Source organism: Amblyraja radiata, chromosome 3 (assembly GCF_010909765.2).
Source record: "Amblyraja radiata isolate CabotCenter1 chromosome 3, sAmbRad1.1.pri, whole genome shotgun sequence".
Lineage (NCBI taxonomy): Eukaryota > Metazoa > Chordata > Chondrichthyes > Rajiformes > Rajidae > Amblyraja > Amblyraja radiata.
In genome coordinates this window covers 35,824,409-35,839,409 of record NC_045958.1, presented here as the reverse complement: position 1 = coordinate 35,839,409, position 15,001 = coordinate 35,824,409, and the positions used below count along the sequence as shown (strand labels likewise).

At 43.8% G+C, this 15,001-nt stretch overlaps 1 protein-coding gene and 1 long non-coding RNA gene across 2 annotated transcripts in view; one reads left to right on the top strand and one right to left on the bottom strand.

Moving 5' to 3' along the window:
* Positions 1-7,119: 7,119 nt before the first annotated feature.
* LOC116970915 lies at positions 7,120-8,157 on the bottom strand. Its single transcript, XR_004411354.1, has 2 exons — positions 8,077-8,157; positions 7,120-7,388 (listed from the first exon to the last, which is right to left on the bottom strand). It is a non-coding gene; the product is annotated as an uncharacterized LOC116970915 (long non-coding RNA).
* Positions 8,158-8,203: 46 nt separating this feature from the next.
* Positions 8,204-15,001, top strand: part of LOC116970914 (guanine nucleotide-binding protein subunit alpha-14) — a 166,379-nt gene continuing 159,581 nt past the window's right edge. Inside the window, exon 1 of the mRNA XM_033017585.1 lies at positions 8,204-8,672. Coding sequence (XP_032873476.1) covers positions 8,552-8,672 — 121 coding nt within the window. The 5' untranslated portion in view covers positions 8,204-8,551. The remainder of the gene's footprint in view (positions 8,673-15,001) is intronic.

Below are 15,001 nucleotides of genomic sequence, written 5' to 3'. Positions count from 1 at the left end.
TCTAAGTTCATCTGCTTTCTCCACAATACTCGCATTGAAAAAAACACATTTCAGTCCATCAACGTCACCATATTCCTTCACCACTCCCTGCCTGTGCTTCCTTTTGAGACTTACTGGTCCTAACATCTACCCTCTGACTAAAGAAATTCCTCCACATCTCCTTTCTAAAGTTACATCCTTTTATTCTGAGGCTATGACCTTTGGCTCTGGACTCGCCCACTAGTGGAAACATCCTCTCCACATCCACTCCATCAAGGCCTTTCCCTATTCGGTAAGTTTCAATGAGGCCTTCCTCTCATCCTTCTAAACTCCAGCGAGTACAGGGCCAGTTGCGTCAAATGCTCACCATATGTTAACTGAATCATTCCTTAAACATTCTTATAAACCTCCTCTGGACTCTTTCCAGTGTCAGCACATTCTTCCTTAGATATGGGGCCCAAAATTTCTCATAATACTCCAAATGCGGGGGGGATCAGACCAGTACTTTATAAAGCCTCAACGATAAATCCCTGTTTTTATATTCTAGTCCTCTTGAAATAAATTCATTGCATTTGCCTTCCTTACTACTGATTCAGCTTTTTGGGAATCTTAGAAACATAGAAAATAGGTGCAGGAGGCGGCCATTTGGCCCTTCAAGCCAGCACCGCCATTCATTGTGATAATGGCTGATCATCCCCGATCAATAACCCGTGCCTGCTTTCTTCCCATATCCCTTGATTCCACTAGCCCCTAGAGCTCTATCTAACTCTCTTAAATCCATCCAATGACTTGGCCTCCACTGCCCTCTGTGGCAGGGAATTCCACAAATTCGCAACTCTCTGGGCGAAAAAGTTTTTTCTCACCTCAGTCTTAAATGGCTTCCCCTTTATTCTAAAACTGTGACCGCTGGTTCTGGACTCGCCAAACATTGGGAACATTTTTCCTTCATCTAGCTTGTCCAATCCTTTTATAATTTTATGTTTCTAATAGACTCCCTCTCATCCTTCTAAACTCCAGTGAGTACAAGCCTAGTCTTTTCAATCTTTCCTCATATGACAGTCCCGCCATCCCAGGGATCAATCTCGTGAACCTTCGCTGCACTGCCTCAATCACAAGGATGTCCTTCCTCAAATTAGGAGACCAAAACTGGACACAATACTCCAGATGTGGTCTCACCAGAGCCCTATACAACTGCAGAAGAACCTCTTTACTCCTATACTGAAATCCTCTTGTTATGAAGGCCAACATTCCATTAGCATACACCAGCACTCCCAAGTCCCTTTACACCTATGATTTCTGATTTCTCTCCCCATTTAGAAATGTCTTTGCCTTTATTCCCACTACCAAAATGCATGACTCCACACTTAGCCACGCTGTATTCCATCTGCCACATCTTTGCCCATTCTCACAACCTGTCCAAGTCCTTCTATAGAGTCCGTTCTCTACACTTCCTGCCCCTTCACCTATCTACATATCACCCGCAAACTTGGCCACAAGCCTTCAATTCTTTCATCCAAATCATTGACATACAATGTGAAGAGTAGCGGCCCCAGTACTGAACCCTGCGGAACGCCACTAGTCACTGACAGCGAACCAGAAAAAAGACCCCTTAATTACCACTCTTTGCCTTCTGCCATTCAGCCAATGCAAGGGACATAAAAGGAGGACAGAAGCAAAAGGTAGAAGGGAGATAAGAAAAACTAATCTGAAAACTGTGTGCCTTAATTGGAGGAGCATTGGAAATAAGGTGGATGAATAGAATGCGCAGTTAGTAGTTAAGGGATATGATTTAGTTGGATTTACAGAGACATGGCTCCAGGGTGACCAAGGCTGGGAGCTAAACATGCAGGGGTATTCGAGATTCAGAAAGGATAGACAGAAAGGAAGAGGAGGTGGGGTGGCATTGCTGGTTAAAGAGGAGATTAATGCAATAGCAAAGAGAGACATTAGCTTGGATGCTGTAGAATCGGTATGGGTAGAACTGCGAAATAGCCAAGGACAGAAAACGCTTGTTGGAGTTGTATACAGACCACCAAACAACAGTAGGGCGGTTGGGGATTGCATCAAGCAGGAAATTAGGGATGGTGTAGCAAAGATACAACAGTTATCATGGGTGACTTTAATCTGCATATAGATTGGGCCAACCAAATTGGTAACAGTGCTGAGGGGGAGGATTTCCTGGAATGTATACGGGATGTGTTTTTGAACCAATATGTATGTAGAGGAACCGACCAGAGGGCAGGCCAAGAAGGATTAGTTAGCCATCTTGTTGTGCAAGGCACCTTGAGCAACAGTGACCATAATATGGAGGAATTCTGCATTAGGATGGAGAGTGACACGGTTAATTCAGAGACTAGGGTCCTGAACTTGAATAAAGGAGACTTTGAAGGTATGAGATGGGAATTGGCTAGGATAGACTGGCAAATTATACTTAAAGTGTTGACGGTGGAGATGCAATGGGGAAGATTTAAAGACCACATGGATGAACCCCAGAAATTGTTCATCCCTGTCTGGCAAAAAAATAAAACTGGGAAGGCGGCTCAACCGTGTGACGAGGGAAGTCAAGGATAGTGTTAAAGCCAAGAAAGAGGCATATAAACTGGCCAGAAGAAGCATCAAACCAGAGGACTGGGAGAAATTTAGAACTCAACAGAGGAAAAGGGTTAATTAAGAGGGGGAGAAAAAGAGCATGAAAGAAAACTTGTGGGGTGTATAAAAACTGACTTTAGTTTCTTTAGGTATGTAAAAATGAAAAGATTAGTGAAGACGAATGGAGGTCCCTTACAGTCAGAGACAGGTGAATTTATAATGGGAAACAAGGAAATGGTAGAACAGTTAAACGAGTCCTGTCTTCACTAAGGAAGACACAAACAATCTCCCGGAAATACTAGGGGACCGAGGATCTAGTGGGAGGGTGGAATTGAAGGGTCACCACATTAGAAAATGGGACTGTTGGGACTGAAGGCAGATAAATCCCCAGGGCCTGATGGTCTGCATCCCAGAGTACTCAAAGAGATAGCCCTAGAAATCGTGGATGCATTGGTGATCATTTTTCAATGTTCTCTCGACTCTGGATCAGTTCCTGTGTACTGGCGGGTAGCCAATGAAACTCCAATTTTTAAGAGAAAACGGAATTATAGACCAGTTAGCCTTACATCTGGAGTCGATTATTAAAGATGTTATAGCAGCGCATTTGGAAAGCAGTGACGGGATCGGTCAAAGACAGCATGGATTTATGAAGAGGAAATCATTCTTGACTAATCCTTCTGAGGTTTTTGAGGATGTAACAAGTAGAATGGATAAGGGAAAGCCAGTGGATGTGGTGTATCTGGGGCTCAAAAATCTTTTGACAAGGCCTCGCACAAGAGATTAGTGTGCAAAATGTCTTCTTAGGCCCCCTTTAGTCATGGCTGGCCATGGGAGTCTCCAGGGTGCTATTCCCTATATGGAGGATGCCTGTGCATGACTTTGTTTAACGTGGGAAGACTGGTTATCACAGACAGCCACCCCACAGTCCTTGACAGATCTGGGTCAGGATCCAGTGGCATGGAGTCCAAGATGACCGGAGGCCCTTTTCTGCTGCAGCCTTCATCTGTCTTCCCAGCCGTTGCGACGCACCAAGGTCAACCATCCTCCTCCTCCACCCTACTGCCATAGGTGGCCCCACCCTACTGCCATAGGTGGCCCTACCAGGAACATAGCTCCAGACGGCATCGCTCTCAAGATCTCAGATCCACACAAGCTTCTCCACCACGACAAGGTGACAATCCACGGAGAATAAATTAGAGCATATGGAATTGGGGGTAGGGTAGTGACATGGATAGAGAATTAGTTGGCAGACAGGAAGCAAAGAGGATGAATAAAAGGGTCCTTTTCAGAATTGCAGGCGGGGACTAGTGGGGTGCCGCATTGCCCGGCGCTGGGACCCCAGTTGTTTACAATATATGTTATCGATTTAGACGAGGGAATTAAATGTAATCTCTAAATTTGTTTATAGACACAAAGATGGGTGGCAGTGTTAGCTGTGAGGAGGATGTTATTAAGCTGCAGGGTGACTTGGATAGGTTGGACGAGTGGGCAGAAGCATGGCAGATGCAGTATAATGTGGATAAATGTGAGATTATGCACTTCGGCAAGAACAGGAAGGCAGATTATCTGAATGGTGTCAGATTACGAGAAGGGGAGGTGCAACAAGACCTGGGTGTGCTTGTACATCAGTCACTGAAAGTAAGCATTCAGGTACAGCAGGCAGTGAAGATAGCCAATGGCATGTTGGCCTTCATTGCAAGAGCATTTGAATTTAGGAGCAAGGAGGTCCGACTGCAGTTGTACAGGGCCCTGGTGAGACCACACCTGGAGTATTGTGTGTAATTTTGGTCTCCTAATTTGAGGAAGAACATTATTGCTATTGGGGGAGTGTAGAATAGGTTCACCAGGTTAATTCCCGGGATGGCGGGACTACCGTATGATGAAAGAATGGGTCGACTGGGATTGTATCCGGTGGAATTTAGAAGGATGAGAGGGAATGCAGGACAGGGGTGGATGCCTGTCTGGTCAGCTTAGAACAAGAGAAGGCCTTCGACAGGATATTACACATGTACATGAGGGACGAAAATGGGCTTCGAGGAGGGAATTAGAAATTGGATCCAACTGCTTAACACCGATATCAGTGGTGCGGTTCAAATCAATGGGTGGGAATCGGATAGCTTGTCTGGAGTCAGGAAAGGTTGCCCACTCTCCCGTCTTGTTCGTCTGTTGAATAGAACCATTTGTCGAGTTCATCAGGAAGGATGAGAGCATAAGAGGAGTGACATTGCCAGGCACTGGGGGCACTCAAGTCAAAACCTCCCTCTACATGGACAATGTTGCCATCTTTTGCTCGGATCCAGGGTGGGGAAAAACTTGAGTTGTGGAAGCAGCGCTCCTTATCTATACTGGAGAAAATTTGTTCATTAGGTGTGAGGTGCTCTTGGGGCAAGTGTGACCTGTCCCTCCCTCCCTCCCTCCTATGCGACAGGGATCACCCGAGCTGTCTTCAGATTCATCCGGAGGTCAAACATGGACTGTGTCCGATGGGCCACATGGTCAAGTTGGCGGACAACAGGGGTAAAAGAGTAATGTCGCTCACTTTTGGCCACCTTTGTGTGTGGCTGCATCAGGTGGAGTGTAGACCCAAAGCACATGGGCACTAAGTGTCACTATCTACCTGTCCCCCGTGTTCTGAAGGATGGGCCTGGCAATGTGCCAGTCAGCTGGACATTGCCGCACTATCTGTCGTTCGTGAAAAGATTCTATCGGAGCAACACCTTTGATCACAAGGCCATCGGGCAGTGGTCAGCACAGAACATACTGCAGGGAAATGACTGGACCTTGGGGTGTGGTTTCAAGAGCAGACTGCCCAGCTTGTCTTGCAAAATGTCTCATCGCCAGAACTCACTGGCTAATGGCGAGGGGAGCCCTCCCAGTCAGATTCTTCCTGCACCGTAGGAACCGCACTATCAGCGCACACTGCCCTCGAGACGGCTGCTATGTTGAGGAGACAGTTGCCCACCTCTTCGCAGAGTGTGGTTTTGCAAAGAAAGTGTGGAGAAGTTTTCAAGGGTCCCTGTCATGGTTTATTCATAACAGACGACTGTAGTTTATGGACTATTCCAAGGGACGCATTCAGAGATGGACATCGTACTGCTGGAAGGTCATCAACTCGGTGAAAGACACTCTTTAGTCTGCCCGAACTTTGTTGACTTTCCAGCAGTGCGAGATGTCCATTAGTTAATGTTGCCGACTGGCCCACTCCGGACTGCAGGAGTAAGTGACGCACTGAATGAAGCCTGGTTCGGCCGAGGCTCTGCGGGGGAGGGCAGCAGTCTAGGGTCCTTCCGCTGCTGCACATTGGGGGTGGGGGAAGGTGGGGCAGGGGGGTGGTGGAGGCACCCCTCAAAATAAGGGATAGGGATTTCATGCTGCGGAAACCAATATTTTGAATTTATTTTGACACCACTGGAGAGTTGTAATGTATTGTTATCAGATATATCCAAACGTATTTTGATTGTCTTCCCTAAAAGGTGTTTTTTTTAAAAAATCGGACGGAAATACTGAAATGTTTTCTGCGTATAACAGCCTGCACAACCTCTCGCAATGAACCAGCAGATCATTTCAGAAACATACTACACATACACGAGTCTGAAGGGTCTCGACCCGAAACGTCACCCATTCCTGCTCTCCAGAGATGCTGTCTGTCACACTGTTACCACAGCAATGTGTCTATCTTCGGTGTCAGCCAGCTTCTGCAGTTCCTTCCTAAACATTTCAGAATGTTTTGTCATTGCCTGTCAATTCAACAGTCCTCCCCAATCTTCCCGAGTTTCATAAAACAATATATTTTTAAAAGTTTTACTGTGACCTGAGCGCGTTAGAAATTTCGCTCAGGTCTACAGCAAAGATCTGTGATCTTTGGTCTGCAGAATCCGCTCCAGCAGTCACCAAATTCTCGACGTAAGGTGGCGCCTACAGTGCGGGCGCCTCATGTTGCTCACTCGTTATCCAAATGACCACCATTTAGAACAGGTTGCAACAAACAGCTCGTTTACAACAGGTTGCAACAGATCGAAGTTTCACACCCGGCATTAGATTCCGAAATTGGACTGGGTTTGGGGCCAGTTTTACGAGGCGTCTCCGGCTTTAGTGGCCGTTAAGGTGTTTATAATATCTGGCGCAGTCTTTCCGAGGGAAAATAAATGGAGCACATTTATTTGGGGACATAAAGGATTGTATATGCTGGAATCTAGCGCCGAACATCTTCCGCTGGACTAACCCAGCAGGGAATGGAAAAGGAAACTGATCATTTGTCATGCTTTGTCCCCCCCCCCCCCCCCCCCGCCCGGTCCGAAGAATCCCGACTTAAAACGTCGCTGACCCGTTCCCTCCACAGATGGACCGTTGAGTTATTCCAGCACTTTGTGTTTTGACACATATTTACTTGCCCGCCAGAACACATCTGAATGAAGCCGGCAAAGACAGGCGAATTGTTCAACAAATAGGCAACACATGGGGAGAGAGGGGGCAATCACATCTGCTGCTATGGAAGCAAACAAAGTCGGAACAAATCACCAGGAGTCAGAGCCAAAGATCTTTGGTCAGAGCGAGGTGGCTTTCGATTACATTAAACGCCTAAAAGTTTCTCCTTGTGTATCATTTGTGCCCGTCACGTATGTAGCCAATACGAACTTGTCATTTTCAGAGATTGAATGGTGGGACATTTAAAAATGGTTGAATTGTCCACGTCCACCTTGTTAACGGTAATCGGCGAGGCAGAAAAATAAACCTAAAGACCAACATTTGGATTCTATTTGAGAGGGACGGCGGCCAGCGGGAAAACGTTTGGACCCCATGGATTTGGTGGAAACTTGAATCTGAAATAAAAGTTGGAATAAAAAAATAAAGGAAAACAATTTAGCAATTTTAATAAATAGGCGAAGATTTTGCATAACAAGTTATCTGCAAACGAGGAAATGACTATTCGTCAATGGACAAGCAAGAATCAATACATTTTAGTAGAGATTTATGAGGTGGTATTTCATTTGGAGAATGCTCAATTTAGCAGATTGTAAAGACAGATATTAATACATTTGTCAGCGTGAATCTTTATTACAGTGTGGATAATGATATTCAGGGTTATTTCAGGCGTTCAAAACTTAGACAACATTTTTCATTTTAACAATCACGTTCAATTTGTAACGGCAAACCTGTTAAGTATTTCTCCGTCGGTGTACCAACCCAATAGGTCTCTGTTAAAACACCATTGTAAGTGTTTAGATGACGTGTAATATATATTGTTTGATTATTCCAAGCAGTTTCCTGTTAATAGTGGCTTTAAAAGGCTTGAAAATAGAAAAAAAGTGTAGCAAATCTGAGATAAAAACAGAAAATGCTACAAAGATCATGGATCAGATTTTTTTTACCCGTTTCGGATTCCACAAATATAGCCAGCATTTTCTGTTTGGTTGAGGCTAGGTTTTAAAAAAAGTGCACAAATAGCAAAATAGCATGCAGGAAAGCAACAAGAAAAAACATTGATAATTAAAATAAATGTTATTCCACCAGCCTTGCTGTAAAGTAACGCCATTTTCCAACAGACATTCTTTTGGTGTAGTTTTGCCCTCGTCTTCATGTCGCACCGCCTTTTTTTTTCGTAGTACGACAGAAACCCTTGACCGCCCGGTCCATGTCAGGCGCCTGACTTCTGGCGCTGCGAGTTTGGACACGGTTTCATTTTCCTCTTCTCTTCCCCCGCCCACTTTACAGCTCCGATTATCAGCAGCAAGCAGCTCGCAAGTGCAAGTTGCTCTCAACCGAAGATAACTTTTTTTTGCTTTGAAACGTAGAAGGAGGAAGAGAAATAAAACCAAAGTAGTTTGTATTTGTGCTGCTCCATGGCGTGGCCGTGCTGAGCCCCGGGCGCTCGGCGACTGTACAGCGGCGGCGGTGTCAGTGTGGTCTCCTCTCCCCACTGTGTCGGGCGTGTGTGTGTTGTTGCTGCTACTGCTGCTGCCCTTAGAGGGGTGTTTGCTCCATCATGGCGCGCTGCTGCCTGTCCGACGAGGACAAGGAGTCCCAGCGGATCAACGCCGAGATCGAGAGGCAGCTGCGGAGGGACAAGAAGGACGCCCGCAGGGAACTCAAGCTGCTGCTGCTGGGTGAGTGAGTGAGTGGCGGAGACCGCTGTGTTGGGAGTTAAACCTGAGACCGGCAACGCTGTCCCTACTTCCCACCTACACACCAAACCAAAGATCTTAGAGCTGCTCTAAGATCTTTGCACCAAACAAACTCCTCTCTCACTTTCGGCTGCCTTGCACTAATCTTGCGTTCGGTCATCTTTTTTTCTTGTCGACTTCTGCAGGCCCGAATCCCCTTTTGGTTTCCTTTCCTTCAATTTCCCCTCCCATTTTCCATCAGCTTGATAAATAATTCAGTAAATGTTGCCCAAATAAGTCAGATTAAGTTTTTTTTTAAATTAGCCAAAAGTGGAAGCGAGCGGCACTTTGCTTGGTGGTGGTCATTTGGCCGTCCTCTTCCTCCTCATTCCTCCCCAGGGCTTTCCAAGCCGCGCAGAGTTGAAGTTAATGAAAGTTGGCGGCCTGTGCTTGCCTCCTGTAACGTGATCCCCACCCAGATTGTAACAGGATGTGGATAGATTGTCCAGGCTTGTGCTGGTAATGGGTTAACATGTCGATTCAATATAAAATAAGTCGTAGTGTTGTAGTTGCTACTCCTTGCTTTCCTTTTACTCTCCAGCATTGAAGTTATTTCATAGTAAATTAACCTGTTTTCTACTCAGATTTATTGCACTGCAGACAGGTGTCTACATTTCGATTCAATTGGTAACTGTAATTACTACTCCAACAATTTGACAACATCGCTGACAATTAATTGCATGTTGCGTGTCTCAGCCTTTAATTTACTTTAGTGCTTCACAAAGTTGATGGACGTGATGGGTGTGGCGATATGCAAGTCGGAGCATAATGATTTCCTTGATTTCGATATCTTGTTTTAATTGCTTTCATTGGTATTCCAAACTGGTTCTTCCCATTTAAAATTTGGCATTCATTATTTTAAAAACTGTCCTTCGCACAAACCCACCTGTAATTTTTATTTGTCAAATGCATTTAAAATATGAACCTTAGGAAAAAATGTACATTAAAATCTGGCAGAACAAGTTATTTACTAATTTCCCCCATGAGGTTGCATTAAGGAAAGTTCAACTGTCCAGGTCAGCAGAAGTGGGTTTTCTTACCAAACTGCTTCCCTTTACTTCATAGAGGTGTTCTTGATTAAGGAGTACGATTTTACCAGTTTTGAACAAAAAAGGCCCACATTATTCAGGTTATCAAATTTTCTATTTGATATTCTGGATAGGATTGTGTTATGATTAGAGGCTTTACCAATGGGCCAATTGCTTAATTTAGCCCGTTTTTGATTCTGTTAATCCAAGATCTGTACCGTTGAAAATAAAACAAAATGCAGCTGTTGGATATCTGAAATAAAAACAAAATGCTGGAAACACCCAGCAAGTCAGGCGGCAAGTGTGGAAAGAGAAACAGAGTTAATGCAGAGTTAATGCTTCGTGTCTAACCATTTCCAGCATTTTTTTGTTTTTATCTTTAGAGTAGGTTAATCTCAATATTTGTGTGGATATGATCCATTATCATTCATTTACACACGTTGGGGATTAAATTGACAATACTTGAGTACTGTTCTGGAAATGTGAGAAAATGTAAAATTATGCTCATGCACAATGCAGTGAGTTTTTTGCAAAAAGACTTACAGGCACATGAGAGGAGAGGAGCTAGGTGGGAGAGGAAAAAGCTATTTGATAGTCGATCATCAACCAACAGTAAAACAATGAAAATAAAAAAATAACCTGCAGCTGTTGTAAGTCCTGAAATAAAGCAGAAAAAGCTGGAAATACTCAACTAGTAAGGCAGCATTTGTGTAAAGAGAAACTGACTTAACGTTTTGGGCCAAAGACCCCTCATCAGCACCTTGGTACAATAGTTTAGTTGCCTTTTTGATGACTGCAAAGATTGCATTGTAAGTTTAGAGTTATCAGGTAACTGCTTCCAGGAGCTGAAGTGGGAGAGACAGAAGGAACGTGACACAGTGAGTAGGTGACCCTGGCTATAAGGGGAAATTGACCAGTGTTTCTGCTTCACCCATGTGCCAGAAATGTAGGTTTTTGTCTGGGGCTCATGATGGACGAGTTTGCAGACACTTCCTATTCATTAAGTTAATATTTGGCAAGATGACACAAATTATCTGGTTGATGTGGAATAATGCCCTGCAACACGGAGAAACAATTGAAGTGAAATGAAAACTATTGTGTTATGCGTTTTTTTTGAAGATCAGCAAACACTCTTTGAAATGGAATTAAGCAGGAAAAAAATTAGAAAGCCAGCTGTCATTTACCTTTCTCACCCATAGTTGTGTCCAGCTGATGAATGAAGGACTGGTAATGAGTTACATATTCACGCTGTGGTATGGAAACATGGCAGAGACATTTCTGAAGTATCATGTATGTGAATCAGCAAGAAATCAAGCTAGCAATATATGTTCAGACCAGTGTAGGGATGGAGATCACAATAATTGTGCAGCTTGGGAGTTGTATTTATAGGAAAATTATTTTATAACTATGATCATAGTGGAAAACAATGGTCTTTGCAGGATTATGTAGAAATCGTATCAAGATATTATTAGTCATGGAGTGTCATAGAGTGATACAGTGTGGAAACAGGCCCTTCGGCCCAACTCGGCAACAATGTCCCAGTTTCAATTCAATTCAATTCAACTTTAATGTCATTGCACAAATACTAAGTATGGGTACAACGAAATGCAGTTTTGCGTCAGTCCGTAGTAGTAGTGCATATAGAAATTTAAAAAAAAGAAGATACAGAATAATCAAAAATACAGAACAATTAAACAATGGGGAAGGAGGGACCGGAGAAATCTATCGGCGGGACTCCGAGTTCAGCAATGTGATGGTATAATTGTATAAGCTGTTCCTCATCCTACTGGTATGAGACCTGAGGCTCCTGTACGGCCTCCCTGATGGGAGGAGGGCAAACAGTCCATGGTTGGGGTGGGAGGGGTCTTTAATGATCTTCCCAGCCCGTCTCAGGCACCGTTTTCGGTGGAGGGCATCCATGGCAGGGAGCGGGGCACCGATGATGTGCTGCGCGGTTTTCACCACCCGTTGTAGTGCCTTCCTGTCCGCAACAGTGCAGCTGCTGTACCATACCGTGAAGCAGGTGGTCAGGATGCTCTCGATGGTACAGCGGTAGAAGTTGGTCAGGATCTGGGGGGACAGGTGGGCTTTCTTGAGCCTCCTCAGGAAGTAAAGACGCTGCTGTGCCTTTTTGATCAGCTTGGAGGTGTTGAGGGACCAGGACAAATCCTCCGAGATATGTACCCTGAGGAATTTGTAGCTGGAGACGCGTTCCACCTCAGTCCCGTTTATATGGATGGGGGTATGGAAAGGATTTAATAGGATTCACTAGTCCCACTTGCCTGCGCTTGGTCCATATCCCTCCAAACCTGTCCTATCCATAGTCCCAGCCTCAACTACCTCCTCTGGCAGCTTGTTCCATACACCCACCACCGTTTATGTGAAAAAGTTACCCCTCTGATTCCTATTAAATCCTTTCCCCTTCACCTTGAACCTATGTCCTCAGGTCCTCAATTCCCCTACTCTGGGCAAAAGACTCTGTGCATCTACCCGATCTATTCCACTCATGATTTTGTATACCTCTATAAGATCTCCCCTCATCTTCCTGTGCTCCATGGAATAGAGACCCAGCCTACTCAACCTCTCCCTATAGCTCACACCCTCCAGTCCTGGCAACATCCTAATAAATCTTTTCTGAACACTTTCAAGCTTGACAATATCTTTCCTATAACATGGTGCCCAGAATTGAACACAACATTCTAAATGCGGTCTCATCAAGGTCTTATACAACTGCAATATGACCTCCCAACTTCTGTACTCAATACTCTGACTGATGAAGGCCAAAATGCTACCTGCGACTCGACCTTCAAGGAACCATGCACCTGTACTCCTAGATCTCTCTGCTCTACAATACTACCCAAAGGCCTACCATTTACTGTGTAGGTCCTGCCCTTGTTCGACGTCCCAAAATGCAACACCTCACACTTCTCTGTATTAAATTCCATCAATCATTCCTCTGCCCACCTGGCCAATCGATCCAGATTGGCCAGATTGGATGATCATATTGAATGGCGGTGCAGGCTCGAAGGGCCGAATGGCCTACTCCTGCACCTAATTTCTATGTTTCTATCCTGCTACAATCGTTCACAACCATCTTCACTATCTGCAAAATCGCAAACTTTTGTATCATCAGTAAACTTGGTAATCTTGCCCTGTATGTTCTCATTCAAATCATTGATGTAGATGACAAACAGTAACGGGCCCAGCACTGAACCCTGTCACTAGTTGCAGACATCCAGTCTGAGAAGCAACCTTCCACCATCACCCTCTGTTTCCTTCCATGGAGCCAATTTGATATCCATTCGGCTATTTCTCCTTGGATCGCATGCAATCTAACCTTCCAGAGCAGCCTATCATGTGGAACCTTGTCGAACGCCTTACTAAAGTCCATGTACACAACATCTACAGCTCTACCCTTATCAACCTTTTTGGTTACGTCTTCACTGGCTTGAAAGTATTACATTTGCAGCTCTTTATTATTCTACCATCTTTTTCAAAGACAGGGTCTGCATTCTTTTTAGTTTGCTGTCATATTTTTTAAATTGTATGATGCTAGATCTTAATGACAGAAGTAAAACTAATATAATCAAAATTGCAACAGATACAAATAGCAATTTTGGATGACTCAGAAGTGCAAAGTGCAGAAGTGTGACTAAAATAGTAATAGCCAGTGGAACACGTGTGTTGCTCACTATTCATGTTACATTTTGAAAGCATTAATCTTGCCTGTTTCCGTTGAAATTTACTACTAAAGCTTGCCATGTTATTCCTAATTTGAGGAAGGACATTCTTGCTATTGAGCGAGTGCAGCGTAGGTTTACAAGGTTAATTCCCGGGATGGCGGGACTGTCATATGCTGAGAGAATGGAGCGGCTGGGCTTGTACACTCTGGTGTTTAGAAGGATGAGAGGATATCTCATTGAAACATATAAGATTGTTAAGGGTTTGGACACGGTAGAGGCAGGAAACATGTTCCCGATGTTGGGGGAGTCCAGAACCAGGGGCCACAGTTTAAGAATAAGGCGTAAACCATTTAGAACGTAGACGAGGTAACACTTTTTCTCACAGAGAGTTGTGAGTCTGGAATTCTCTGCCTCAGAGGGCGGTGGAGGCAGGTTCTCTGGATGCTTTCAAGAGAGAGCTAGATAGGGCTCTTAAAAATAGCAGAGTCAGGGGATATGGGGAGAAGGCAGGAACGGGGTACTGATTTGGGATGATCAGCCATGATCACATTAAATGGCGGTGCTGGCTCAAAGGGCCGAATGGCCTACTCCTGCACCTATTGTCTATTACCCACTAGGCATTAAGCTTTAAAAGTAATTTCTTGTATTTTAGATTCAATATGTCATGCTTTGATTTATTTTTTAGCAATTTTATTATGATTAATGGTTTAATGTGGTGCCTTAAAATAATAAATGCTCTGTGATGCACATGCTAACATGAACATAATTGCATTTGCTTTAATTAATAGGTGGCACCTACATTTATCCTTCTGTAAATAAAATGTATATGCATGGAATTCCAGGAGAATTGATTTCAACATGAAAATGGGCAAAATGAATGAGTAAAATAACAATGTTTTAATTATCTGTTGTCTGCATAATAATGAATGATGACTAAACATTTGTGGCTGCTTAAATCTTTAAAATGGGCTACTTGTTAACGAGGTGTAATGTATTTTGATGCGTAGTTTATAATGGGTCACTATCATCTACATTTAATTTTAAAACTAGATATTCCCATTTATTGTTGCACCAAGATGGGAAGCTGTTGTTGTCCAGTTCTAAATTGTGTCAGATTTATTGTGTGTTGACTCTCGTTGTAAAGGAAACTGTCACCCCTCATCTTTAGATTGCATGTAGTTCTTGTAACCATTCTAGATTGTTGAAAGTTCACAGTTCATATATATAGCGCTAATTCTCAATGTTTGTTCGAGCCACATGGTAAATTTATGAGATAGGGATTTTGAAGAATTTAAGAAATAGGGATTTTGAAGAATGACAATTAGTAAAATAGAGGTGTTAAATTGGGTCATGAGGAGGAAAATGCTAGAAGGGTTGGGAGAGAAATGCAGCGTGGTTTCTGTGACTATATTATTAGTGCGGGTCTGTGGGTTGCAAAATGGCAGACAAAAGTCAGAAGAATTTATTGTTTAAGGAAATGTTTTAGATTAGGCAAATTATAGCAGTGCGTAAGGGTTAGGATGGATTTTAAGACAGAAAATTAAATCACTGGAAATCAACA